Source organism: Sarcophilus harrisii, chromosome 5 (genome assembly GCF_902635505.1).
Source record: "Sarcophilus harrisii chromosome 5, mSarHar1.11, whole genome shotgun sequence".
Lineage (NCBI taxonomy): Eukaryota > Metazoa > Chordata > Mammalia > Dasyuromorphia > Dasyuridae > Sarcophilus > Sarcophilus harrisii.
The window spans coordinates 201,718,603-201,745,645 of NC_045430.1; the positions used below are offsets into that span (position 1 = coordinate 201,718,603).

At 37.7% G+C, this 27,043-nt stretch overlaps 1 protein-coding gene across 3 annotated transcripts in view; it reads right to left on the reverse strand.

Annotated features, from left to right (window-relative positions):
* Positions 1 to 27,043, reverse strand: part of PRKAG2 (protein kinase AMP-activated non-catalytic subunit gamma 2) — a 420,981-nt gene that overhangs the window by 387,640 nt on the left and 6,298 nt on the right. The window contains exon 1 of one of the 3 annotated variants that reach the window (XM_031939459.1): positions 18,761 to 20,270. The exons of the other annotated variants lie outside the window; for them this stretch is intronic. Coding sequence (XP_031795319.1) covers positions 18,761 to 18,808 — 48 coding nt within the window. The 5' untranslated portion in view covers positions 18,809 to 20,270. Of the gene's footprint in view, positions 1 to 18,760; positions 20,271 to 27,043 lie in introns of those variants that run through there. 3 annotated transcript variants of the gene reach the window in all.

A 27,043-nucleotide genomic window follows, 5' to 3' on the forward strand; every position in this document is an offset into this window, starting at 1 on the left:
ATCCATTTTCCTTAAGGAAGAACCTGGAATAAGAAAGAAGTACTTGTCCTTCTCTATAGTCTTGTTCAAGACTGAGGACTAAAATCCTGCAACTCAAAAGCCCAGAACTTTTCAAGTCATCCAATCACATCGGAACCAAACAAACAATTGTCCCAAGACTGACCTTCCATGGCATGTCAGTTCAATGACCAGCACGCCTGCCTGTACAGGCTAGATTTCTTCTTCTACTTTTGTTTCCACCCTAAACATGTCTCCATTTGCCTAAGTACTCAAGCTTCTGCAACTCAATCCACAGCAATGATTAGTGGAAATGTCTGGCTAAGAGGGTTTTCATTGTTCTCAGACAGGTCTCCCTCCCACCCCTATCCCCCTCTACCCCACCCTCAATCCCAGGTAACATTGGAAGAGCAATATGATTTCACAGGGCAAACTCTGCGATGCCAGTGGGAGAGGGGCATGGAAGTGGACAGGATTGGGTAATTAGGAATATGGGGAGGGTGAGGGGAAGGCTTTGTCCAAAAACAAGTAATAAGGAAATTGGTTTGAGTTACTGGATATAAAGAATGTGGACTCAACCAGATTATAAAATTTCAAGTTAGAAAAGATCTAAATAATCATTTATTTCAACCCCTCAGTTTAGTGAGAGAACTGAGGGCCAGGGAGTGACATGCCTAAAAGTGGCAGATGAATAGGAAGTACACCTAGATGGTCAAAAGCAAAGATACTAAGCCTACAGTACAGTAATGATGACGAGGAGGAAGAAGAAAAAAAGGGAGGAAGGGAGAGAAGGAAGGAAGAAGGGAGGAGGAGAGAAAAGAAGGAAGAAGGGAGGAAGAGAGAAAAGAAGGAAGGAAGGAAGGAAGGAAGGAAGGAAGGAAGGAAGGAAGGAAGGAAGGAAGGAAGGAAGGAAGGAAGGAAGAAAGGAAGAAAAGAAGGAAGAAAGAAGGGAGAGAAGGAAGGAGGGAGGAAGATTATTGGATAAGAAAAATGTAATATGAAGAATTCAAAGAAACCTGGTAAGATGATTTTTTGATTCAGGCAAAATAAGCAGAACCAAGTGAAAAATTAACACAATAACATAAAGGAAAAACAACAGTGAAAGACATCACCTTTGATCAATGCAGGGACCAATCTTAATTTTAGAGAACTGCTAACAACTCCTCTTGGCACAAAAGTTGTGGATTAATGGAGTGGAATGAAGCACCCATAATCAGACTAGATTAACATTTTAGTTTCTTGTTGGAAAATAAAAACAATGTAAAAAAGCACAGCAATATGTTTGTGGCTCTTTTCATCAGTGAGGTGATTCAGGTCAGTTCGAATAGATTTGTGATGGAGAAAGCTATCTGCATCCAGAGAGAGGACTGTGGATCACAACATAGTATTTTCACCTTTTTTGTTTTTTGCTTGCCTTTTTTTTTCTTTCTCATTTCGTTTTCTTTTTTGATCTGATTTTTCTTGTGAGCATGATAATTGTGGAAATATGTATGGAAGAACTACATATGTTTAACATATATTGGATTACTTGTCTGAAGAACAGGTGGGGAAGGGAAGGAGAAAAATTTGGAATTCAAAGTTTTGCAAGTGTGAATGTTGAAAATTATCTTTGCATTATTTTGAAAATAAAAAGCTATTATAAAATAAATTAAAATAAAAACATTTTAAAGCATCAACAAAACATCTATTTGAAAACAAAAAAGAAAGAACACTAGATTAGGAATCAATGATTCTAGAAAAGTCATGAAACTTTTTCTGAAATGGTTTCCTCATCATAAATTAAGCATGATTATTATCTGCTCTGCCTTGCTAGGGGATTTTTAAGAAAGTAAATAAGGTATTATATGTGAAGAAATTATAAAATAGCAGAGAAATATAAAGTATTACAATTATAATACCGAATTTGGAACTCTCCTCCTTGTTTTGTCCTGTAAGTCCCGCCTATAGCAATGTCTTAGCCTAATTACTCTGAGTACAATAAGTACTACTATAATTAATAAACTGATAGAAGAGCACAAAGGAGCACTGTGTAGACATGAACAACAAGTTAATCAATGAAATTCTTCCTACCCCAGTCAAAAACCTTCAGTGCTTCCCTATTGGGTGTAAGCTAAACTATAAATTCCATGATCTGGCATTTAAATTGTCTGCAGTTTAACCCTGACTCCATTTTGCTCCACTCCCTTTCATATGATCTATATTGCACTCCAACTGCCCTGCTCTCTGTCCCCAAACGCCTTTCCTAACTCCATGCATTTTTGGAAAGAGACTTCCATCCTTGGAAGAGACTGTGATTGTGACTGTCCCCTCCTCCATGAAGACATATCTGATACTATCCCCTCAACCCTAATTAAAAGTGTTTTCTCGGGGTAGCTAGGTGACTCAGTGGATAGAGCACCAGCCCTTAAGTCAGGAGGACCTGACTTCAAATTAGATCTCTGACACTTAACACTTCCTGGCTTGTGTGACCCTGGGCAAGTCATTTAACCCCCATTGCCTCAAAAAAAAAAAAAAGTGTTTTCTCCCTCCTCGAATTGTCTTATAAAACTTGTGTGGATCTTTCCTTTGATCTTATCAAGCATCATATTTATTTCTATACATTCTTATCATCCTAGTGGACAGTAAGCAACTTGAAGGTAGTTAAAATGTCCTTGGGATTAGAGCATCTTTGGATTCCCCAACACCTAAAACAATGTCTTACATACCACATTAATTATTTGTTGAACTGAACAGTTGAATTCAGCCTAGGAGACAATTTTGATTGACTTGCCTTGGTCTGGATAAATTTTTTTGGCTATTCTGAGTCAATCTCTCTTCAGCCCAAGCTCCCTTTTTTCCTAATTTTTTAAGAAATCTGTACACTCCCTTTTCTTCTATATAAAAAATCTTTCTCCTTGTTAGTTTTCTACTCTAAACTAAAACATTTTCTTTGCCAGTGTTTCTGAGGGCCCAAATTCTCTCTAATTACTACCCCTAGAGCTATTTTCTCTCTCCTGCTGAGATGCCTCTTGTTTATCCTCAATTATCATCTAACACATAGACTACACAGAAGATATTAATGAAATTCCAACAGAGATCTACATAGAAGCCCTTCCCTGTGAGCTCAGGAAAGTCAAACCATTAAAAAGACTCAGTATTATTTTCCCACACTTCTTTGTGTAGTATCATAGAATTTCAGAGATAAATTTATCAAAACATCATCTCCCAAAGGGCAATCCCCAACATCCTTGGAATCTAGCTGTTCCTATTCAAGAAACTCTAAGTTAAGTTGCATTTTCCCCAGTTTCCATGTGGCTCACAACAGAATCATACCTTCTTGCTAACTCAGTTCTTTTGTCCAAGGTATATCTGACTAGGCTGGCCCAAGTTTCCTTCACAAATTAACTAATCTCTTCCTTCCTCCTGTCTCAAAGGAAAAGACATACCTTCTCTATACTAAAGACAAAGGCCTTGCACATGATAAATATTGAATAAATCTTGAATTCAACTGACAACCTTTGTCCCATCCTTATTCTTTTGACTCAACTGATTATTCCATTATATTTCTGTTTTCTTTTTTTAACATTCATTTTTAAAATTTTGAGTTCCAAATTCTTTCCCTCCCTTAAGCTCTTGAGAAGGTAAGCAATATGATTCCTCTTATATATGTAAATCATGTAAAATATGATTTCTATATTAGCCATATTAAAAAATATAGAAAATGAAAAAGAAGCTTCAACCTGTATTTAGAATTCATCAATTCTCTCTTTGGAGATAAATGACATTTTTCATCAAGAGTCCTTTGGAATTATTTTGGAGTACTATATTGGTCAGAGTAGCTAAGTCTTTCATAGTTGATCAGTGTTACAATATTGCTGCTACTATATATATTGTTCTCCCAATTCTACTCACCCCACCTTGTTTTTAATGTATATAGGTTTTTCTGGAACCATCCTGTGCTTGTCATTTCTTATAGCACAATAGTATTCCATCAACAATCATATATCACAACTTGTTTAGTCATTCCCTAATTGATGAGCAATCCTTCAATGTCCAATCTTTGCTGCCATTTAAGAGCTGCTATAAATATTTTTATACATAGAGGTCCTTTTACTTTTTCTTAGATCTCTTTGATTCTCACAAAGATCTAGTAGTTTTATTTCTGAGGCAAAGGGTATGCAATTTTATAGCCCTTTGGGCATAGTTACCAAATTGTTTTCCAGAATGGTTAGACCATCTCACAACTCCATCAATAATGTATTCCCATTTTCCCCCATTCATTTCAGCATTTATGGTTTTCCATTTTGTCATGTTAACCAATCTGACAGATATGAGTTGGTACCTCAGAATTGTTTTATTTTGCATTTCTCTAATCTATAATGATTTAGAGCAGTTTTGATAGTTTTAATGTCTTCCTCTGAAAATTGCCTCTTCGTATCCTTTGATCATTTATCAATTGGGGAATGGCTCTTATTTTTAAAATCTGGCTGATTTCCCTATATATTTGAGAAATGAAAAATTTATCAGAGAAAATTACTGTAAAAATTTTTCCCAGTTTCCTGCTTTCCTTCCCATTTTGACTACAATGGTTTTTTTATGACAAAACTTTTAAATTTCATATAAGTATAGTTATCCATTTTACTTCCTATGATTTTTCTCTATCTCTTGTTCGGTCACCAAATCTTCCCTTATCCATAAATCTAACAGGTATATTTTTCCATGCTTTCCTAATTTGCTTATGATAGCATCCTTTATGCCTAAATCAGCTACTTATTTTTGTCTCTTACATCAATCTACACTCAGTAGTATAGATTGAATTCTTTCTAATTGCTACCCTCAGACTATTTTCTAACTCATAATTGTCTGATGAATTTAACTAAATGGCAAGAGATAATAAATGTTTATTGAACTGAATTCTACTTTCTTTGCAAGTTTCCAATGAATTAAATGAAAAAGAGAAGCAATGAGGGAAAATGAGTGCAGATGGGGAGATCCAGCCAGAACTCTTTTTAGCAGGTGTAAGAAATATTAAGCACTGAATAAAGGCTTGTTGGCTGGCTGACTAAATCACCAAGAAACACTTTCCTGAGAAGGTGATAAATAGGATTTGCTCAAAGTAAACTGAAGTTATTTCTATATAATCAGAGCAAAAATATGTTTAAAAAAATTATCTGAAGATTCAAAGAAAGTAGAGAAAAGGCAAAATATTCTTTTTAAGACTTGAAATGATTTAAAATAAAAGTTATTTTGATGAAAGAAAATTCTACTCTCTGTTTGTTTTGTGATGACGTAAGTCATGTGCATCATAATGAAGACTCAAACTCTTCAAGGGACAAAGTCACCAAAAAGATGAAAAGGAAGGAAAATCTTTTTTTAAGTGTTCTATCCTCTTCTTTGCCAATTTTCAAGAAATATACATGGTTCTTGTCGGTTTCTGCTAAAAATAATCTGATATAATTTCTGTAATAAATTTACCAATATATACTCAAATGAATGCTTCTGCTTTCAAAGGTGAAGTATTTACTACAATAATATTGCTGCTGTTCCATGCAATTTGGAAATTTGTCTTCTCAAATTGTCTTCAGAATCTATAGAGGTTATACTCTTATGAATGAACTCAGTAAAAAGAAAAAGAAAAACTAACCTTTATATGGCACTTTAAAATGTACAAGCATTTTGTATACATTTTCTCATCTGACCCTCACAACAATCCTGGAAGCCTAATTCTAACAGATATCATTTTACTTATTTTACAGATAAATAAACTGAGGCACAGAAAAGTTAAGTGTCCTGCTTTGGGTCACTCATTTAACAAGTGTTTGTGGTGAGATTCAAATCCAGGTCTCTCCTGATTTCAAGTTCAGTACTATCTCCCCTACCTCAAAAAGACAAATGTGCATTTTTTTGAGGATGAATTCATTTTCTTTTTTCAGAAATAGCCATATAAGGCTGGTGAATAAGCTAGTGATTACAACAGTTTTTTTTATTTTGGTTTAAATGTATAATTTCAAAATAAAAAGACTGCTTACCTGGGGCACCTCTGAAATTGCCCTGAAGGAAGTTTTGAGGAGCTCAAATAAATTCAGAGCACCACATCATCACTGAAATAACAGCCATGGCAAAAATGTGCTAAGAGCCTACTATGCTAGAGGACCAGTGAAAATATAAAGTTTAACTATCACAAAGCCATTAGATAAAGAGGAAATGACATTAGAAATAGTTATAATACAATATTCCATGAGGACATTATCTCAAGGGATCTGGCTTAAGGGACAGACTTGATGCAGGAAGATATGGGTTTAAATGCTGCTCTTGATATTAACTGGTTATGTGATTCTGAGCAAGACACTCAAGCATTCTGTGTTCTAGAAAAATGTCTAGACTATATCAGAAAAAGCTCTGACGTTCCCTGGAAAGTGAATATCTTTACCTGGAAACTGCCCATCTTCATGAAATCATATGTTCCTGTCCCTAATAATATCTAACATTTCTATAGTGTTTTAAAGCTGGAAAAGTAGCAGCCATGCAAGGTAAATTAAATCGAGTTTCATTAATGCCATTTTGCCAAAGAGGAAAATGAAGTTATAATAGGGGTAGATGGTCACACAGCTTTGAGATTCAAACCCACATCTAAGGTCAAGTTCAGCCCTCTTTTCAGAATGTCAGGCTGCTTCTCAAGTTAGAAAGTTGTAAAACAGAGAGAATGATGGAGCGGATCATTATCAAACTCTGTGTGAGGTCTGAAGGTCATTGCTAAATCAGGGAAGGATTTGTCGATGAGGGAGGATGGGCTTTAAAGGATAAAGAGGGATTGGACAGGTGAAGAGGAAATACGAGGACACTGCATCCATGGAGAACAAGATGAACAAGAATGGAGGTATCGTGTTTGGGGCTCAGCAGGACCCACTCTGGTTGGAACATGGAGTGTTCAGAGGGAAGGAAGATGAGATAAAAGCTAGAAAAGCAGGGCAATGCCAGAATATAGACAGGGATGACAACTGGATGGGTATGAACTCTGTAAGCCATAAGGAGCCATCAGAAACAGGAACAGAGGAGGGATATAACCAAAGCTCTGCAAATCTTCATGAAGGATGAATGGGAAGGAGAGTGGATGTAGAAATACCTGGCAGGTGATTGAAATATTGCAGGTAAATGGTAATGATAATTTTCAGATAATTGTAGTAAGAACAGAGAAGAGGGCCCACATGCAAAATGACAAGAGTTAAGCAATGACTGGATATAAGAAGTGAAAGAGAGGAAAAAAGTAAAAAATAATAATAATAAGTTCAAGCTTACAAACGTGGGTGAACTATAATGGCTTCTTCTGGTCCCTACCATGCCTCTAACTTAACCTAATTGATCAGTCTTGCCTTACCTTACATTCTGGGGGTGGGGTGGGGGGTAGGTACATCCTGCTTTTAGGCAGAAGGGATATAAAAAGGGTTAAAGAATGACATCCAATTCCCTTGCAAGTCATGGCATTCTCTTCCTGATGTCATGGTTCTTTTTAAGAACGAAGGATGAGCAACAATAAAGAGGATGTTAATACTTCAGTAAATGGAAAAAGAGTAACTGAGTGGATTATTGAAAATCTAGAGTATAGTATATGCTTGGTAGACAAAGAAGCATTCCAGCAGTGAAATTTAGGATCTAATACCATTCATTTTTAACCTATGAGGAAAAAATGGCATGTATATTAGAAAAAAATTAGGAGATATAGGCAACTTCTAAAAATTATTTCTGGAAAATTAAAACAAGTCTGAATTTTTACCTCATATCTATCAGACTGACAAAAAAAGTCAAACAGTAATACTTGTTGGAGGGATTATGGGAAGAACAACACATCAATACATTTTTGATAAATGTATGAGTTGGTCCAACCATAATGGAAAACAATTTAGATCTATATCCAAAAGAGTTACTAAATTTTATATATACTTTTTGACATGATGATGCTTCTACTGGACTAATATCTCAAAGAGTTCAAAGAAAAAGGAGGAACAGTTATATATACAAAAATATACAAAGCAACATCTTCTAACATAACAAAGAACTAGAAATGAGTACTTATCAATTCACAAATTGGCTGAACAAATCAGGCTTTATGAATTTAGTGCAATATTATTATGTCATAAGAAATTATGAAAGGAGTAGATTCAGAGAAACCTAAAAAGGCTCCTATGAACAGATGCAGTGACTTAAGCAGAAAAAGGATGACAAAGTATAGTGAAGACAAATAACTGTCAAACACTTACATTCCAAAGAAGTATGGATGAAGTATGCTTCCTACTTCTTGATAAAAAAAAAATGGCTGCAGGTGAAGACATATATTGGCCAACATGTGGATTTGTTTTGATCAAACCAAAAAAATATATTTTTGAAGGGATTTTTTTAATTAAAGAGGAATTTGGGAGGGAAAGGGAGAATATCAATGAAAATGATGTCCTCCACCAAAAAAAAAAAAAAGTCTGTAGAGTCTTTTTAATGAACAGAAGAGAACAGCAGGAGGTTGAAAAGACATGGATAAACAAGACAATTTGAAACCAATATTCATTATATTTATTAAATAATGTTGAAAAAATGTCAGCTATAAAAAATGAAGATGATGGGGGGTATATATGCAATTCTCTTTTTCTGTTCTTTGTAAATGGAAATGTTCATGTTTGTCAATGCTGGCCCAGTTTGGAATAACAAAAAAGAAATATTTTAACAATTAAAAAATAATTATTGTTTGAGCATGCAGTCATTATACCCATGAGCTTTTTCAACACACCAAATAGATCTTTTTTATCTGTACTAAAACTTTCCTGACAATAGAGAGAGAACCGTCTTGGGATATGTAGTAATTTGTCTCTGCTCTAGGCCATTTTCCTCAGCAAAATGAGAGGATTGAATTAAATAGCCTCGAAGGCCCCTTCTAGCACTAAATCTATGAATTCTTGAGCACAGTGGAGAAGAGTGAGATTTTCCCCAGCAATGATAAATCTACATTAGTCATCATGCTGTTTGGACGATTATAAGTAAGACAATGACTAGATATATGCTACAGATTAACCATGCCTTCCGTTAGTGCTGAGGCAGTTCTTGAAGCTTCACTTGCCCTATCTATGTGCAAAGATTTGGGGCAGGACCTGTGTTTGGGTTGGTAAGCATCCTTTCTCTGGATTATATCTCCCAGATAGCATGCCTGAAAACGGGGCCATACACATAAGATGTATAGAAAGACAGACAGAGAAGCAACAAGAATCCTCTCGCCACATTCCCAAACTTGCAGCACTAGGCTTGGGAGCTAGGTGATTGACAGGCTGGAAGTCAGGAAAACCCAAATTTAAATCTACTCTCAGCCACTAGCTGCCTGACCTAGATCAAGTCACTAAACCTATCTGCCTCAATTTCCTCAACAGTAAAATGGAGATAATAATACTACCTACCTTGCAGGGTGGTTGTGAGGAATAAATGAGATAATGTTTGCTAAGTGTCAGGCACTTAAATGCTTATTTCCATGCTTTCATCCTTCCTCTCCAATGTACCAGCCAGTAGAGGCTTGTTGGATGGAAGATGGACCCAGGAGTGGACAGCAGCCATAGAAACTATGTTCTGGGATGGACAAAAACAGGTTGGCAATAGCACAAACTATCCTGCCCACAGAGAGAAAAAGGGAAGGTCTTTAACCTGCCCCACCTGTCCATGAAGTAACTAGCATGATATAGTTTTAACTCCCCACTCCTAATGTATGTGCAAAGATAGCAAGCTTTTATTAAGCAACAACTTTCCTGAATGTCTGTCTGTTTGTCTGTCTGTCTGTCTGACTGACTGCCTGTCTGTCTGCCTGCCTGTCTATCTGCCTGCCTGTCTGTCTGTCTGTCTGCCTGCCTGTCTATCTTTCTGTCTGACTGCCTGTCTTGTCTATCTTTCCATTCCTTCTTTCAGCTTGGGAAACTGAATAAAAACAGATTCCAACCTGACAAGCAGCATTTGCCTTGCAGGAGGAAGCTGCAAAGTGTTTAGAATGTGACATTTTATGAAGCAAGTTGATAATATGCCTTGATTTTACTGTGTTTTTTTTTTACTAATCTAATTAAACAGTTTCTTCAAAGCTACCTAAAAGCTGGAATGACTGAAACTACAATATAGCTACAGAAGAACTAGGAGTGGCCTTTGGGTGGAGGCTGAAGTGATGAATAACAAGTAATGACTGACAGGCCAACCTAGATAAAGAGGCTAGAATATGACAAGAAAGGAGTGCCAAGTCTGGTGGCCAACATGGAAAAGCCGATCCATTCACAAGGATGACACTGAATATATGTTACGAGTAAAATGGGGGCACTATTTGCACTCCCCAGCTCACGGGACTGTTGCAGGCAAAGCAGTTAGAATAATCCAATGTGCTACATAAATGTGATTTCTTGTTGTTCTCGGGTGTTTAAGATGGTGATAATGATGCTTGAATGTCATCATGGGAAACTGTCTGTTCTCACTCTACTCAATTAAAGATACACTGGAGAACTACAAAGGCAGAAAAGGGAAAAAATAGAATTCTGGTTCATCTGTACAAAAGTTATACTAATTGCAGTAATTTCCTGTAAACAGCTATCCTCTTATGTCTAATTATCACACTGCATTCAGCATTCATTCACCTAGCACTTATTAAGAAGTTATTTTGCATGGTAAGAACTGGTGAAGATATAAAGATAACATAATCCTGGCCTTTGAAAACTTACAATTTAATATGGCAAATGATGTTTCAAATTATTAACTTATTCAGTTGTTTTTAGTCTCTCCAAAAACTTTTTTAGGGGTTTTCTGGCACTGATACTAGAGTGGTTTACCATTTCCTTTTCCAGTTCATTTTATAGATGGGGGAACTAAAGCAAAAAGGGTTAAGTATCATATGGGGAAAACACGGCTAAAAAGTGTCTGAGGCTAGATACTCAATACTTCCTGACTCCAGGTTCTATCCACTGCACCACCTTGCTGCCTCAAAACAAATAAACAGAATATGAATTATAGGAAAAATAAAATACTATTAAAATAAAACACTGAAAAAATATGAATTATAATTATAAATACATATGTTAAAAAGTGCTACATTAACAACAGCTCAATGTTTTTATTATCTTTATGAAACTTTTACAGTGTTCTGTTCACAAGGACTCTGGGAAGTAGTCAATAAAATATTCCCTCTCCCATTTTACAGATAAGGAAAGTAAGGGATATAAGGATATAAGAAATATTGTTAATATGAGATAATTCTAAAAAAGCAGGTTGAAGACAAAGAAAGGTAAATTGCGAATTTAAACTATCATTAAACTTGCATTAGCTTGACTTTTAAATTTTCTTTGATTATAAAAGTAAAATCTATAAACATAAGTGATTTTATCTATATAATCTGTTTTTTAATATAACAAGACTCACAGCTTTTTAGAAAGGGGAATCATTAGTCATAATTTTGAGTTTGGTGTTTTTTAGTGAATGGAATATATTTTTAATAAGAGCTTTTTTTCAAAAAGCTTAGAGATAGCTAGAAATATTGAGTAGATAACTTGAAATATTCTCAGAGACCAAAATGAACTTTAGCAAACCAATGCTGAAGATGCCCTACTATGAAAATCCAATCACAAGAATGTGTTACTTTAGACTCAACATGGCAGAAAGGCAAAATTGGTACTTACCCAGTTAATCTGATCAGTGTAGATGGTCAAATGCAATCCTTCAGGCCAGAGGATGTTGAGAAGAGCCCAGGATGTTGGGCAGCAGGTCAACAGCCAATGACTGATGCAAATCAAAAACTGCCTTTGGATTCTGGTTAATTCTCATATTTAGACTTCCTTGAACCTACACAGAGAATTTTCTTTTTTCTTACTTTGTTAATATTCTGTAGAGACCAGTACAGTGTTTCAGCTATCCATATGTGCCCCCTAATTTTTAGTCATGGGAAGCCCACATTCTTTCTCTGTCACATATCAAGTAATCAAGCAATCAGCAAACTTTATCAAGCAACAACTGTGCACTAGGAACTGTGCTAGGCATTGGAAATACAAAATAAGGCCAAAAATTTAGCCCCGTTCTCAAGGAGTTTATAATCTAATGGGGGAGAAAACATGCAAATTATATATATATATATATATATGGTATTATGTATGTATTAATGTGTGTGTATATATATATACACACACATTAATACATACATAATACAATTTATATTAAGGATGAATAGGAAATAATTACTAGAGAGAAGGTGCTAAAATTAAAAGGGATTGGGAAAGGCTCTCTAAAGAAAATGGGATTTTAGTTGGGACTTGAAAGAAGCCAGAAAAACAGTAAATAGAACTGAGGGAGAAGGAGCAAGGGAGGGAGAGAGGTGAGAGAGGTGAGAGAGGTGAGAGAGGAGAGAAGGAGAAGGAGAAGGAGAAGGAGAAGGAGAAGGAGAAGGAGAAGGAGAAGGAGAAGGAGAAGGAGAAGGAGAAGGAGAAGGAGAAGGAGAAGGAGAAGGAGAAGGAGAAGGAGAAGGAGAAGGAGAAGGAGAAGGAGAAGGAGAAGGAGAAGGAGAAGGAGAAGGAGAAGGAGAAGGAGAAGGAGAAGGAGAAGGAGAAGGAGAAGGAGAAGGAGAAGGAGAAGGAGAAGGAGAAGGAGAAGGAGAAGGAGAAGGAGAAGGAGAAGGAGAAGGAGAAGGAGAAGGAGAAGGAGAAGGAGAAGGAGAAGGAGAAGGAGAAGGAGAAGGAGAATTAATTATGATAAAAAAGATTCCAGAGTAATTCTGCTTCTTTCTGGAACAAAACCATGGCCATTGTGAAACTAGCTTGTTATAGACTATTTTTTCAAAAAAAGTCCTTTATTTCCACCAGCTTCTCTAACAAGTAAATTTCCCAGTCTACTCAGCATAAAGACATACAGCACACCATTAAATTCACTGTACCACCCTCTTCTCTAGCCCTATTAATCAAACCTAAGCAGTAGGGTGAGAGCAAAGTAAGTCTTCAAAACTGAAGAGGGTAGCCCCTTTTCCTTATTTAGTGGCCTCTACCCCAAATGAGTATATCCATTGTTCCCATGCTCTTTTTTTCCCATTTAAAAACAGAAAATTAAAAATTTTGCTTACTTCTTATTATGCAGAAGGCCTGAGGTTTTACTGGCTAAAGTGTAAAACAAATGGAGGGGTAATTAAAAGGATTAAAAGAATCTCAGAGCACATACCCCTTAATCTTGGCAAGATAAAAATTTTTTAAAAGTTTAAACAATCAAACTGTTAAAAGAAAAAAGCTGATCTCATATTAACACATTTGCATTTATGTCCCAAGTAAATCAATATCAGTTTTCCATGGAATGAATTTCAGAACAACATATCAGACTGATATTCCTCTTGCATATATCAGAATGTTTCCCCCAGGAAAGCGTCTGATATCCTTTCACTCCTATGTGACCCAATGTGTATCCATTCAGAATCTTCCCTGTGGACATTTGCACTTAAAGCAGCCATCTCTGGAAGTCTTGGACCTTTGCTGTAGACGCATCCTCATGGGTTCTAGTCTTGAAAACTGGGATAAGGACTGTGTTCCTAAGTGGGATGTAACAATTTAACAAGAAGTAAAAGGATCTAACAAAGTAATTTAATATGCTATAGCTTGGGAAGGCAGAAGTCAAGCTTTTCAGGGACCATCAATGAAACTACAAGACAAAATTTTAGAATTCAGGAAGTGATGGACCTCAAAAATTTGAGTAGGACAAAGAATTTGAAGCTTCTTACATTCTTCCCAAAGCTTTAAATAGGGGTGTTCAAGCCAAGAGGAAGGAAATGTACAGAAATGAATGTTCTATGCTGCTCAATGACTGGCCCTTTCTGGAGAAGAAAGGAAGGGGTAGAGGAAAGCTGGGGAAAGGAAGGCAGCCCATGCTTAGAAGGGTAGGAGAATGGGGTCAAATGAAGAAATGATCCCCAGTGTAATGTAGCCACTGGAAGGAGATAGTAAACCTGGCTCGGTGCTTTAAACATTACTGAATTTCAGAACCCTAGGTATCTGTTTGTTCAGTTATTTTTCAGTCATGTCTGACTCTGGGATTTTCTTGGCAGAGATACTAGAGTGGTCGACCATTTCCTTTTCCAGTTCATTTTACAGATGAGGAAACTGAGGCAAAAGGGATAAAGTGACTTGCCCAGGATCACACAACTAGTAAATGTCTGAGCTAGACTTAAACTTAGGGAGATGAGACCCAATTCTAGGCTCAGGCCCATCTAGATTGCTCTGGGGTCTCAGTTACCTAATCAGTTTGGGGCTTCCCTGTAATCTTGTTCCCAGAATACAGGCTGTGTTAAAATTGTACTTAGCTCTGGCCCTTCTGACCACCTTCTCATCTAGTCAGTATATTAAGTAGCCAGTATAACAGGCAATGGCAAGAAATAAGATTGCAAAGGGATCCAGAATGTCCCAAAGATTAAGTATTGTAATTTAGATATGTCAATGAGCAATCCCAAAGGTGACACAGATAAAGAGTTAGTCTGTTTCTTCCCCAAAAAATGTATAAAAATGAGAGCTCAAACTCCTGCCCTCTGGAGAATTCTTCCTTCTCCACGGGGTCTACATTGCCTGCTACTCCCAGCTCTCACTCATGATTCTGTGAGTGATACTCTCTGTCTTTCCTCCCTTCCCATCCTCTTCCTCATAACTTTCTTCTGCTTTCATCATTGGTCTTGCTATTTCCTGTGCTTTTTTGCCCCTCACACTCTCTGTGGTTATCAAAGTGTGACTGCTGCTGTGCCATTTCCCACTGCAAATGTCTACCTCCACTTCATAATTTCATAAATTAATTATTTTTTCACATGCTATGGATAAGATTTAGTGAAAGTATATGACAATAAAATCTTTTCATGACTTCTTGTCTTTGGGATGTTATCTTTGCATTGCTTCCTGGCCCTTAACAGTACAAGGACAGAAAAGAGAAAGGGAACACAAATTTATTAAACATTTTCTATGTGCCAAGCACTAGGTAGAGAGAAGGGGAGATAGAAGAAGTATAGAAGGAAGGAAGGAAGGAAGGAAGGAAGGAAGGGAGGGAGGAAGGAAAGGAGGAAGGGAGGAAGAGAGGAAGGAGGGAAGAAGTAAGGGAGGAAGGGAGGAAGGAGGGAGGAAGGAAGGAAGGAAGGGAGGGAGGGAGGGAGGGAGGGAGGGAGGGAAAAGGAAGGAAGGAAGGAAGGAAGGAAGGAAGAGAAGGAAGGAAGGAAGGAAGGAAGGAAGGAAGGAAGGAAGGAAGGAAGAAAGGAAGGAAGGAAGGGAGGGAGGAAGGAAAGGAGGGAGGAAGGAAAAAGGAAGGAGGGAAGGAGGGAGAGAAGGAGGAAGAGAGGGAGGGAGAGAAGGAAGGATTTGAACTTATGAAGCTGAGTATTCCTGGTTCCAAGCCCCCTGCATCACCTAGCTGCTCTTGGAAGCATAACTAAGTGAGTAGTAGAAGTGTAAATGTTCTATACTTTAACACAGTGGTTCTCAAACTTTTGTTTTCAGTATCTTTATCCTATTAAAAATTATTGAGGATCTCTCCAAAGAGTTTTTGTTTATCTGGATTATATTTATAGACATTTACTATATTGGAAATAAAAACTATTTTTGAATTTGTAGACTCTCTAAAAGGGTTTCAGAGATCCCCAGAATTTTGAGAACCACTGCTTTAATATATTTAACATGTATTGGTCTACCTGCCATCTAGGGGAGGGGGTGGAATGAAGGAGGAGAAAAGTTGGAAGAGGAGGTTTTGAAAGGGTCAGTGCTGAAAAATTACCCACACATATATATCTTGTAAATAAAAAACTATAATAAAAAATAAAAAAAAAGAATTCACTTGTGAAAAAAAAAAAAAGAAATGTACATGTTTAACTGGATGCAGAGTGAGATGACTTGCTCAGGTTCACAGATATAGTTTCAGATTGAGTCTAGAACTCAAGTCCTTTGATTCTCAATACAGAATGCTTTCTGCTAGGCCCAAATTATTAAATGTCATTCAATAAGTAAATAATGAATTAAATAAATGAAGAGAACAAGATACCAATGGAACTGGGATAATTTGTTCTAGAAAAGTTTAAAGAACAACTTTTTAAAGGTCTTCCACCTAGAGTGAGCTTGCACTTTACTAAAACCCTCAGATCTTTTTCAGTCTATGGGTTCTCTGAGCCCAATATCCATCCTCTCTGTCTTCTGACACACTCAGATTTATCGGTGTCCTGTTCCTGGCAAACCCAAGCTGGTGTGGGCTGGATACCCAGCTCCTTCAGGATAATGAGGTCCTGTGTAAAGAGAGAGAGAGAGTTGGCTGCTTTGGCAAAACTCCTGGTTGCCAAACAGAGCAGGATTTCTTAATCTAGGGTTCATGGACTTGTTTTTAAAAATATTTTCAGAGTTATTGGTTTTCTTTGTAAATTTATTATATTTTATTTATAAATACCCCTTTTGAGAAGGGGTCCATAGGCTGCCAGAAGGACAGATTATAATGACCAGATATTCACCTCGTGGAAGGCAACCCATCAAGAAACTATTTGGTATTACACATTTCTATGTTTCTAATCCTCTTGTCCAATACAAATTTCAGAAGTCCACCTTCCACTTCTCCTCTAAGGCTATCTCAAAAGCTCACAGAAAATCAAGAGCCTGGCTTAGAAATGGGGAATGACCCAAGGGGACTCAATTGGGCGGTTGTAGCCAGGGTGCCATTGCAGTTACAACAGACAGATACCTCCACAAACTCAAAAGTCTGATAGGTAAGTCCTTCTGAGTTTGAAAGGGCTAGAAAACTTTTTTTTTGCTCTGCAAAGCTAGACTTTGTCTCAGTGATGGGGCAGACAGGGAGAAGGAAAGGTAATAGAATAGAAGGGAGTTAGCCAGAATTGTGGAGTCACAAGAGTCACCAAACCAGCCAGCAAGCTCTCTTTTTCTCTCTTTCTCTCTCTCTGTCTTTCTCTGTCTGTCTGTCTGTCTGTCTCTCTCTTTCTCTGTGTGTGTGTGTCTCCTGTCTCTCTCTGTCTCTGACTCTCTCTTTGTTTTTTTGTCTGTTTCTCTGTGTCTGTCTGTCTCTCTGTGTCTCTGTCTGCCTTTCTCTGTCTGCCTTTCTCTGTCTCTCTGTCTCTCTGTCTCTCTCTCTCTCTCTCTCTCTCTCTCTGTCTTTGTCTTCCCCACCTCTCTGCATAGGACCTCATTCTCCTAAAGGCAGCCAGGTACCAAAGCCACAGCACCTTGGGTTTGCCAGGGACAGCATACCGATAAATCTGAGTGTGTCAGCAGGTGGGAAAGTTAGATGCCAGACTAAGTGAAGCAGCAGATTGTCTGGAAAAGATCTGGGGGTTTTAGTAAAGTGCAGGCTCACTCTAAGTCATAATGGGATATGACTGCCAAAAAAGCTAACATGACTTGAGGTCACATCAAGAGTAACAGCTTCTAAGAATAAAGAAAAATGTCATAGGTCCAGTGGGCTCTGAGCAAGTCAGATTCCATTTGAAATACTGTGAAGAAGTTGAGTGGAGGTTAGAAAGGTTATTGATTGTCATGGGGAGGGTCAACAGAATGGGATGCTAAAATTATGAATTTTTAGCTTCAAGAAGAGAAAAATCAGGAGGGAATCATGATACCTGTAGAGACACATGTATAAAATTGTTGTAATAAAGAGGGAGTAGATTTGTTTTGCCCCAGAAAAATAAGAGCAGTAGACAGAAACTTATAGAGAGCCAAATTTAGATTTGATTTCTGGGGCACGGGGTGGAGATGAGGATAACTCCAAACATCTTAACAATTAGGCTATCCAAAAATGCAATGGGCCATTTCAGGATGCATTGGGTTCCCCATCATCCTCTTTCAAAGGTGACCTTTTTTCCCCCAGATTCCCACTTACAGAATGAGTTGTAGTTAGTGGAGATTCTTTTGGGGACTATGAGTTAGACTATATGACCTCTAAGGTTCCTTCAACTCCAAAAATTCTGTGATTCTGTGACCCTAACATAAAACCAAGTCATGAGCCCTCCAAACATGGGCTGAGCTCAAGATGGCATCCCACAGAAAGTAGGAAAGCCTCAATTCCAGTACCAGCCCTCCCTAACCAGCTGTGTCACACGGAACAAATCTTTTCCAGTTCATAATCTATGATTCCATATTCCTATGATGCTACAGTCTCTTACATTGTCATTTCCCCATCTGTAAAGTAATGGAAGTGGATGAGATTTTTTTATTTTGATTTTCCCTTCTACCTCTACAATTCTAGTTTTTATGAAATACCCCCAAACTCCTGCCAATCCCTTCTTTCTTTTCCCACCCTCTGCCTCCCCTATTCTCACCCTCATGAACATCACAGCAAATATCACAGACTTACCTAAACACTCTGACTGATATTTATTATACTGGCCATTAAGTTAGTGTAGCCCCTAGCCCCTAGTGTGTTCTAATGACCACATCCCAAACAGTAATAATGATCATTTACATAACACTTTAAGGTCTGAAAACCACTTTAGAAATATTATCACATTTTTTTATCACAGCACCTGGGCGGGGATGAATAGTGTTATAATCCCCCTTTTTATAGACAAGAAAACTGAGACAGAGATTAATTAATTACCTAAGCTCACAATAACTAGTTAAAATTTGAGGCTGGATTTGAACTTTTTTTTTTTAAGTTCCAAGTCAAGAGGACTACTCACTGGGCCACTAACTGCGTCAAAACAGCTTTGTGCTATGAAAGCTTTCAAATAAAGACAGATTTTTACTATTTTCTATCAACCAAATCCTCCTCCATTCCTACCTTACTCCCCAAATCCTACCTTACTCAGCCACAGAGGGTTGGGAGAACTGCTGGAAGGAAGCCTCATGGCCTGAAATGTGCCTCCGTTTTAATACTGGAAAAAGTTTCTGGACACCTGAGGTTACACAGAGCAAATTGGCCTCTGTTGTCTGTTCATCAGCAACTTCTCTGCCAGCTGGGGGAATATCCAAACACAGTGGCCCTAGCAGAAGCCCCGTGGTGCTGGGTCAGCCTGTGACAAACTCAGAATTGGCAGAGGAAAGCTTCCTGTCGACAGGAAGTAAAAAATGGAGATTAAATTATTTTCAAAGAGGGTAGAAGAAAGAGGTAAGTGAATTTAGGATTAACCATTGCCCTGCCTGATTCAATCAGCAGTGGTTTTATAAAACCAAATTCTGGAGCATTAGAGGCAGGATGGATCTTGCCAATGTGGGCACACTTGGTAGACTGATTCCCAGTCGAGGAGCAAAATAATCTGGAATGGAAGTGGAGGGGTGGCAGGGAGGCTTCCTGATGGTTAAACGTTATCAAGTTCTCAGAGGGAGGTCAACAATGCTAATCTGACAGAGAGGTCATAGTTCCTTAGCCAACCAGACTGAGGTCTCTGACTCAACTCAAAGTTCAGCAATTCCTCTATCTCGGTATGTATCAACCTCATGATTATTTTTCTAATAATACCTAGCACAATGTTTGGCACATGGTACTTGACTCATTGATGTATTTAACAGATCTTGAACAAACTCAAGTCATTTACTTCTGGGGAAGGAACAGTCTGAAGAATAAAAGTGGCTGATAAATTTTCAAATGGGTATCCCTCAAATCTGTACTCAGAGGAGTGGACAGAACTGCTTATTTCAGGGCAAAAGAAAAATTACTGAAGTAGAAAGGTAGGGAAAAAAGGCAGAATCTTTCCAGTGTGATATTCAGAGTATCTGACTGTTCAGGAACCTTGGGGAAGTGTTCTCCCAATGGCAAGGCAGTCCAAGTAAGAGACAAATAAAAGGCTAGTAGGGAAACAAACTATAGAAAGATGAACTATCGGGAGTACATTTATTTATGTAAATGCTTAAGAAAAGTACAAAATGATTAACAGCTGAAGCAGTTGATAGAGATAAACTTTTTAAAAGGATGGAGAAGATATCGACAAGTCATAATCCTCCTAAGCTTTTAGTCTGGTGGGGAACAGATCAATTATCTTTAATAACACTCAAAGTTATCCTTACTATATTCAAATATGCTTTGATACATCCTGAAATCAAAAGAAAACAAAAACTAATGAAAGGTCTGAAGCCAATAAAAAGGAGGGGAAAAGGTTTTGATGTGGGAGAAAACACAGTAACATAAAAGATTGTATATTCTGTAGCACTGCTCCTATTCAGATATTGCTCAATTCTATTTGTCCCTTAGGTGAAAAAAATGTTCTAGCATCTAAATTAATGAATTAATCATAATACTATGTGGTTATTTTATAAAAAGTTGTTCATCCAAAGATTTCAAAAATCATGTGAAGGTCAGAGAGAGAATGAGAAGAAAAAAGAAAGGGAGGGGAAAAAGAGATGGAAAAGAGAGGGGAAGAGAAGAAAGGGAAAAGAAAAAGGAGAAGAGAAGGGAAGAGAGAGGAGGGGATATAGGGGAAGAGAAAATGAGAGAGGGAAAAGCAGAGGAAGAGAGAGAAGGAAAGAAGAGGAGAAAAGAGGAAGAAAAAAAGAAAAAAGACAGAGAGTGGGGGAGAAAAGCGGAAAGGAAGAAAGACTGGGTAGGAAAAAAATGAGAGCAGGTTTATTTAATAATAAATTATTGAATAGCTTAATAATAATCATAATTGATATTATATCTCTAGGACAACTAAGTGGCACCGTGAAAAGAACATCAGACTTGAAGTAAAGAAGTTCCTGATCCAGAAACTTTCTAAATAATCCTGGCCAAATCACTTAACCTCATCTGTAAAATGGGGACAGTAATAGCACCCACCTCCCAGTGTAGTTGTGAAGATTAAGTGGGATATTTTTAAATGCTATGCCAAGTTTAAAACAATATGTAAGTGACAGCCACTCTTATCATCAAGGAGAAATATTGCTTCGTGTGTGTCTTTGTGTCTGTGGTGCAATGGTTAGAGCCTGAAGTCAAGATCCTGGTTCAAATCCAGATGCAGATACTTAACCAGCAGTCTCATCCTGGGTAAGTCACTAAACTTTTTGGCTCAGTTTCCTCATCTGTAAAATGGCAAACCACTCCAGTATCTCTGCCCAGAAAATCTCAAATGGGATCATGAAGAACCAAAGAATTGAAACAAACTCACAGAACCCACCATAGTGCCTGACACACAGTAGGTATTAAATAAAAATGCTTGTTGATTAATCATAACTCAATTTTACATAATACTTTTTGTTGTTCTTTGCTAGCATTTTTTTTTCTCATTTTCCTTTTTGATCTGATTTTTTTTGTGTGTGTGTGCAGCATGATAAATGTAGAAATATGGTTAGAAAAATTGTACATATTTAACCTGTATTGGATTACTTGTTGTCTAGGGTTTGGGGGAGAATGAAGGGAGAAAAAAAATTGGAACCCAGGGTTTTGCAAGGGTGAATATTGAAAATAATCTATAAGTATGTTTTGAAAATAAAAAGCTTTAATTTAAAAATGTTTACACTGTGCTTTAAGGTAAATAAAGTATAGCACAGAAGAGGAAAAAGCACAAGCTGAAGTTGTCAGCTGGTTCTTACTCTGCCTGTCACCAACTGTGATCTCCAGCATGTCACTTATATATCTCAACCGTAAAATGAGAGCTTTGCACTAAATGACTTCTAAAAATTATCCAATTCTAGATCTCCGGTCCTATGATCCAAATGCTTTCCTCACAATAACCCTTGAGGGAGACAGTGCCTGGCCCCAAGTAAGCATTTAATAAATGCTTGCTGACAGAGTGATTAGGCAAGAATTAGGATCCTCATTTGACAAGTAAGGAATCTAAGGCTCAAAGAAAATCAATTATACAACTAGCAAGCCTCTGAGCCAGGATTGAAGCTGATACTTTCTTCTGATACCAGAATTAGTCTACTATCCTGCACTGACCCTCTCTGATCATGAACTGATCATCTAATATTGACAATACCTTAATCTGCCCATCTCTTTATTTATAAATTCATTTATTTGTAGTTAGATGGTATGTGATAAATGTGGAAATATGTTTAGAAGAATTACACATATTTAATCTATATTGAATTGTTTGTAGTCTAGGGGAGGGGAGAGGTGGGAAGAGAGGGAGGGAGAAAAATATGAAACACAAGGTTTTGCAAGGGTGAATGTTGAAAACTATCTTTGCATGTATTTTGAAAAATAAAAAACTATTATCAAAAAGTTTTAGATGGCACAGTGGACAGAGGGCTGAGCCTGGAGTCAGGAAGATTCATCTACTTGAATTCAAACTTGGCCTCAGACACTTAATTAGCTGGGTGACTCTGGGGAAGGCACTTCACTCTGTTTCCCTCAGTTTTCTCATCCCTAAAATGATCTGGAGAAGGAAATGGTAAACACTCCAGTATCTTTGCCCCCCCCAAAAAATACCCCAAATGGGATCACAAAGAGTCAAATATAACTTAAGTGACTGAACAACAACAAATTTGTAGAGAAGTAATAATAAAACAACAGGACCTTCAATGTCAATTAGCCCACTCTGCAGATAAGCGAGATTATGTGACTGTAAAAAGGGAATTTGAATCCAAAGCCTCCAATTCCAAAATCAGTGGGAGTTTTTGTCTTGTTTTTTTTCCAGTGCATTTCACTGTCTCACTTAGGATAAAGATAAGGGAGTTTGGCCCTGGGGATCACATTCTCAAATCCCTGAACAGCTGGCTGGCCCTTCATCAATGTGCTCATTTCCATGTAAATCATTTCACTGGGCTGCTCCCCATCTGGATTATAAATTCATTCATTTAATATTTGCCCCTGCCACTTACCCGCGGCGTAGAACCCCAGCAAGCAAAATGCATTCAGTAAATATTTTTTTTTTCTGTGTTTCAACTATGTTTACTAGCCCATCAAGAACAGCTGATCATATTCTGGTCTTACCTCTGAATCCAAGAAGGAGAGTGTCTATAATCTATATGATTGGACTATGGGATTCACTCAAATTTATGTAGTGAGATTCTTGTAGAGAAGGACATAAAGATCAAACAAACCAAGAAACAAACAAAAAAACAGGTCTCCTTTGCAGGTATTCTAGGACCCAGGATGCACCATGTTTCTGAGGAGTTAATAATATCTTAAAATTTTGGAGTTTGAAAAAACAACCCCCCCCCTTACAAATTAAAAAAACCCAATAAGGATTAGGAAGATTAAATAATTTGCCTCAGATAACGATACCAATATTGTATCTTTTCACTTCAAACCCATACACTTAATTATGGTGACTTTCTGATGCATACTGGGCCAAGCTGGAGTGGGGGGGGGGGGGTGGCTCTGTCAAAATGTTCAATATTTCTCTACTCCTGAACTTTGTCTTGGACTTGATAGAGCTCTTGGTCCCTAATGATCCATTCATATCCAGTCTACCTATATGAAGTGTAGAAGAAAAAGAAATGGATTTGTATTTGTATCCCCAAGGCTTAGCAGACAGTATACACTTAATAAATGCTTAATGATTGATACTAGTGACCAAACAACAGCCAGCATCCTTTTGTGATCCAATCAAAAAATACTTCTATTCCTATAAAGGACATGTCCATTATTTACTCTATGTCTCTAATTGCCACTCCTGATTTCACTTCTTGTGATGAATCCCCACCCCACCCCCATATACACTACTTTCCCCAGTAAGCCCTTGAGGGCAAGAACTATTTTGCTTGCTTTTATTATCAATTTGAGAACTTAGCATAGCACCTGGCATGTAATAAGCACTTAATAATTTTTCATTCAATGATTAATTTCCAAATCCCAAGACTTTTGCTGCAGTCATAACTATATTTATATACCCATCCCCAGAAAAAAACAATTTAAATTGATGAAGAGGTCAAACACAAGGTTATTTGCAAGCTATCAGTCACCAAGCATCTATGAAATGCCAGGCACTGTGCTAAGTGCTTAGGATACAAAGAAAGGCAAAAAGAATATTTTGTACTCAAAATTATTGCTTTTTTTATATAGAAAAATACTCTAAGTTACTGTTTATTAAAGAAATGAAGATTAAAACAAGGTACCTTGTACACATATTGGAAATGACAAATGCTAGAAGAAATGAAGGAAAACAAGTACAACAATAAACTGTTGATGGAATTGTGAATTGGCCCAAATATTCTGGAGAACAATTTGCAAAATTGTTATTATAGTCTTAAAGGGCTATTCCACCAATAGAAAAACAATTCACAAAGATCAAAGAAAAAGGATAATGACCCATGTATACAAAAATACCTAAAGTCACTCCCTCTGAAGTAGCACAGAGAAACCAAGGGGATGCTCATCAACTGGGAAATAATTGAACAAGCTGTGGCGTATGATAGTGATAGAGTGTTATTGTGCTATAAGAAATAATGAGGGGAATGGTTTCAGAAAAAAATAAGGCAAAATCTATATAAACTAATACAGAGTAAAGTGAAAAATATCAGGAGAGATCATTGTGCACTACAATTCTGTAATGATCAACTGTGAAAGACTTGGATACTCTGATCAATTTAATAATCTAAGATAATTCCAAAGGGCTCACAATGAAAAACTGCTATCACCTTCAGAGAGACAATTGATGAACTCTAAGAGCAAATTGAAACAGAATTTTCTCCTTTCCTTTTTTTCCTATTTTTTCTATTTTATTCTACTTTTTTAACATGCTAATTGAAGAGACAAAATGTAAAAAACTGAGTATACATAGGAAAGGAAAAGGGAAAGCAGTTTTTAAGTACCTACTATATATCAGGGGGTCACTAAGTGGTAAAGAAAATAAAGTGCCAGCCAAGACTCATTTTCTTACATTCAAATCCACCTTGGTGAATTTGATTTCACCTCAGTTTCCTCATCTATTTAAAAAAAAAAAAAAAGGAATGAGCTGGAAAAGGAAATGGCAGACCACTCCAGTACTCCTACCAAGAAAAGCCTAGATGGGATACACACTGAAAAACACTGGACTACAAACTATATGTCTGCTAAATGCTTTACAAATATTATTTAATTTGATCATATAAGAGTTATACAAAGTAGATAGAAAATCATCTCAGAGCGAAAGGCACTAGCAGCTGGGAACCAACTGGAAAAGCCAGAAGGTAGAATTTGAATGGAGTCATAAGATAACCAAGCAACCTGAGAAGGGGAGGTTAGGAGAGAGAGCATGAGAACACGGTTAGACTCTTCTGCACAAGGAATAGCAAGTAGGTCAGGTGTGTAGCTAGGTGGCACAGTAAATGAAGCCATGGACTTGAAATCATGATGACTTGAGTTCATGCCCAGAAGACTATAAAAATGTGCATATAAGGACTGCTTGCCATCTGGGGAAGGGGGTGGAGGGAGAGAGGGGGAAAGTCGGAACAGAAGTGAGTGCAAGGGATAATGTTGTAAAAAAATTACCCAGACATGGGCTCTGTCAATAAAAATTTATAATTATGAAAAAAAAAGTACATATACTTTGATGCAGCAATGTCCCTACTGGGTCTATATCCCAAAGAGATCTTAAAGGAGGGAAAGGGATCCACATGTGCAAATATATTTGTGACATCCCTGTTTGTAGTGGCAAGAAACTGGAAACTGAGTGGATGCGCATCAATTGGAGAATGGCTGAATAAGTTATGGTATATGAATGTTGTGGAATATGATCGTTCTGTAAGAAACAACCAGCAGAATGATTTCAGGGAGGCCTGGAGAGACTTACATGAACTGATGCTGAACTCAGGAAGAGACCAGCACTCTATGCACTGTGCTACCTAGCTGCCATATAAATGCTACTTATTATTATTATTATTAGCTGGATCATAGACAATGTGGAGGGAAGGAAAGTTTAGAAAGGTTGGAAAGGCAGGAAGGGGCTAGGTTAAGAAGGGCTTTAAATGAGATTTTCTATTTGATCTTAGAGATAATAGAGAGCTACTAGAATTGATGTGGTTGCTTTTGTTGTAGAAAAATCACTTCAGCAGCTTAATGGAGGATGAACTGCAAGAGAAAAAGATTTAAGAGGGGATAACTCCCCAAACATGTCTGCAACAGGGTGGTGGCCAAGCGAGGATGCATACAAGAGATACTGTGACAGGAGAAACAAGGAGCTGCAACACCGGATGGGTAGGGCAATAAATGAAGGAGTGCCAAGGGGTGCCAAAATGACTGGCCTGGCTAGCTAGGAGGATGCTGGTGCTCTTGACAATAATAGGGAAGTCTGGAAGAATCTGGGAGAAAAAATAAAAGAGTTCTGTCTTAGTTGTGCTGACTTTGAGATATCTGCAGGACATTCAGTTCAAGCTGTATCTTTAAAAAATGTTGAGAGACTAGAATTCAAGAGATAAGACTAGGATTAGAAAGAGAAATCTGGGAATCATCCAGATTAGCGATGATAACTGAAGCTGTGAGAGCTGAGGAGCTCACCAAGTGAACCTATATAGGAGAAGACAAAGCTCTGGGGACACATCCACACTTTGTGTGCATAACATGAATGAAGTGTCAGACAGGAGGAGAGGGCCTGCAGAAAAATGTGATCAGCCAAATCTAATGATATTACCATGATTTCTTCCATGAAGCTATTTTCCTTCATGATCATTCCAAATGTAATCTCAATCATTTCCAGAATGGGCTGGGTAGTGCTAGAAGTAAATATTTATTTCCAGTATCCAACCATAATTCAGTTCATGAGCCTTCCACTCCTACCCAGCCCCAGTCAATGTCCCCTTCTTTTTCTGGGACTCTTAACAATGGAGGAGCAACTTGGGCAGGAGTTAGCATTGCATTACATAACACAAAACAGTGCCAGAATTCACAGCTCCAAGAAACCTGCAAACTTTAGAGAGAGACGGTAGGTGCACACCCCCATGGTCTGCCCCTGTCAGACTGGACCAATATTATACCTCGTCCACACTCCCTGACCTGCCATCTGTTCTTTGGTCTATTTTTATCCTTTGCCTTCAGAGACTATTCAGATTTTCTGGAACACCTGTCCCAGGTGGGTACAGTGACCTGTGCATTCTGTCAGCACTGCCCTGAGGTGCAGAAATGAGCAACTTGACCAATCCATAACTATCTGGGTTCCACTTGAACATCCTCCAGACTGACATCTTGGCCCCTTCTCTCAAAATCTCTCCCTCCCTACTCAGTCTCCTACTCCCAGTCTCCTTGCTCA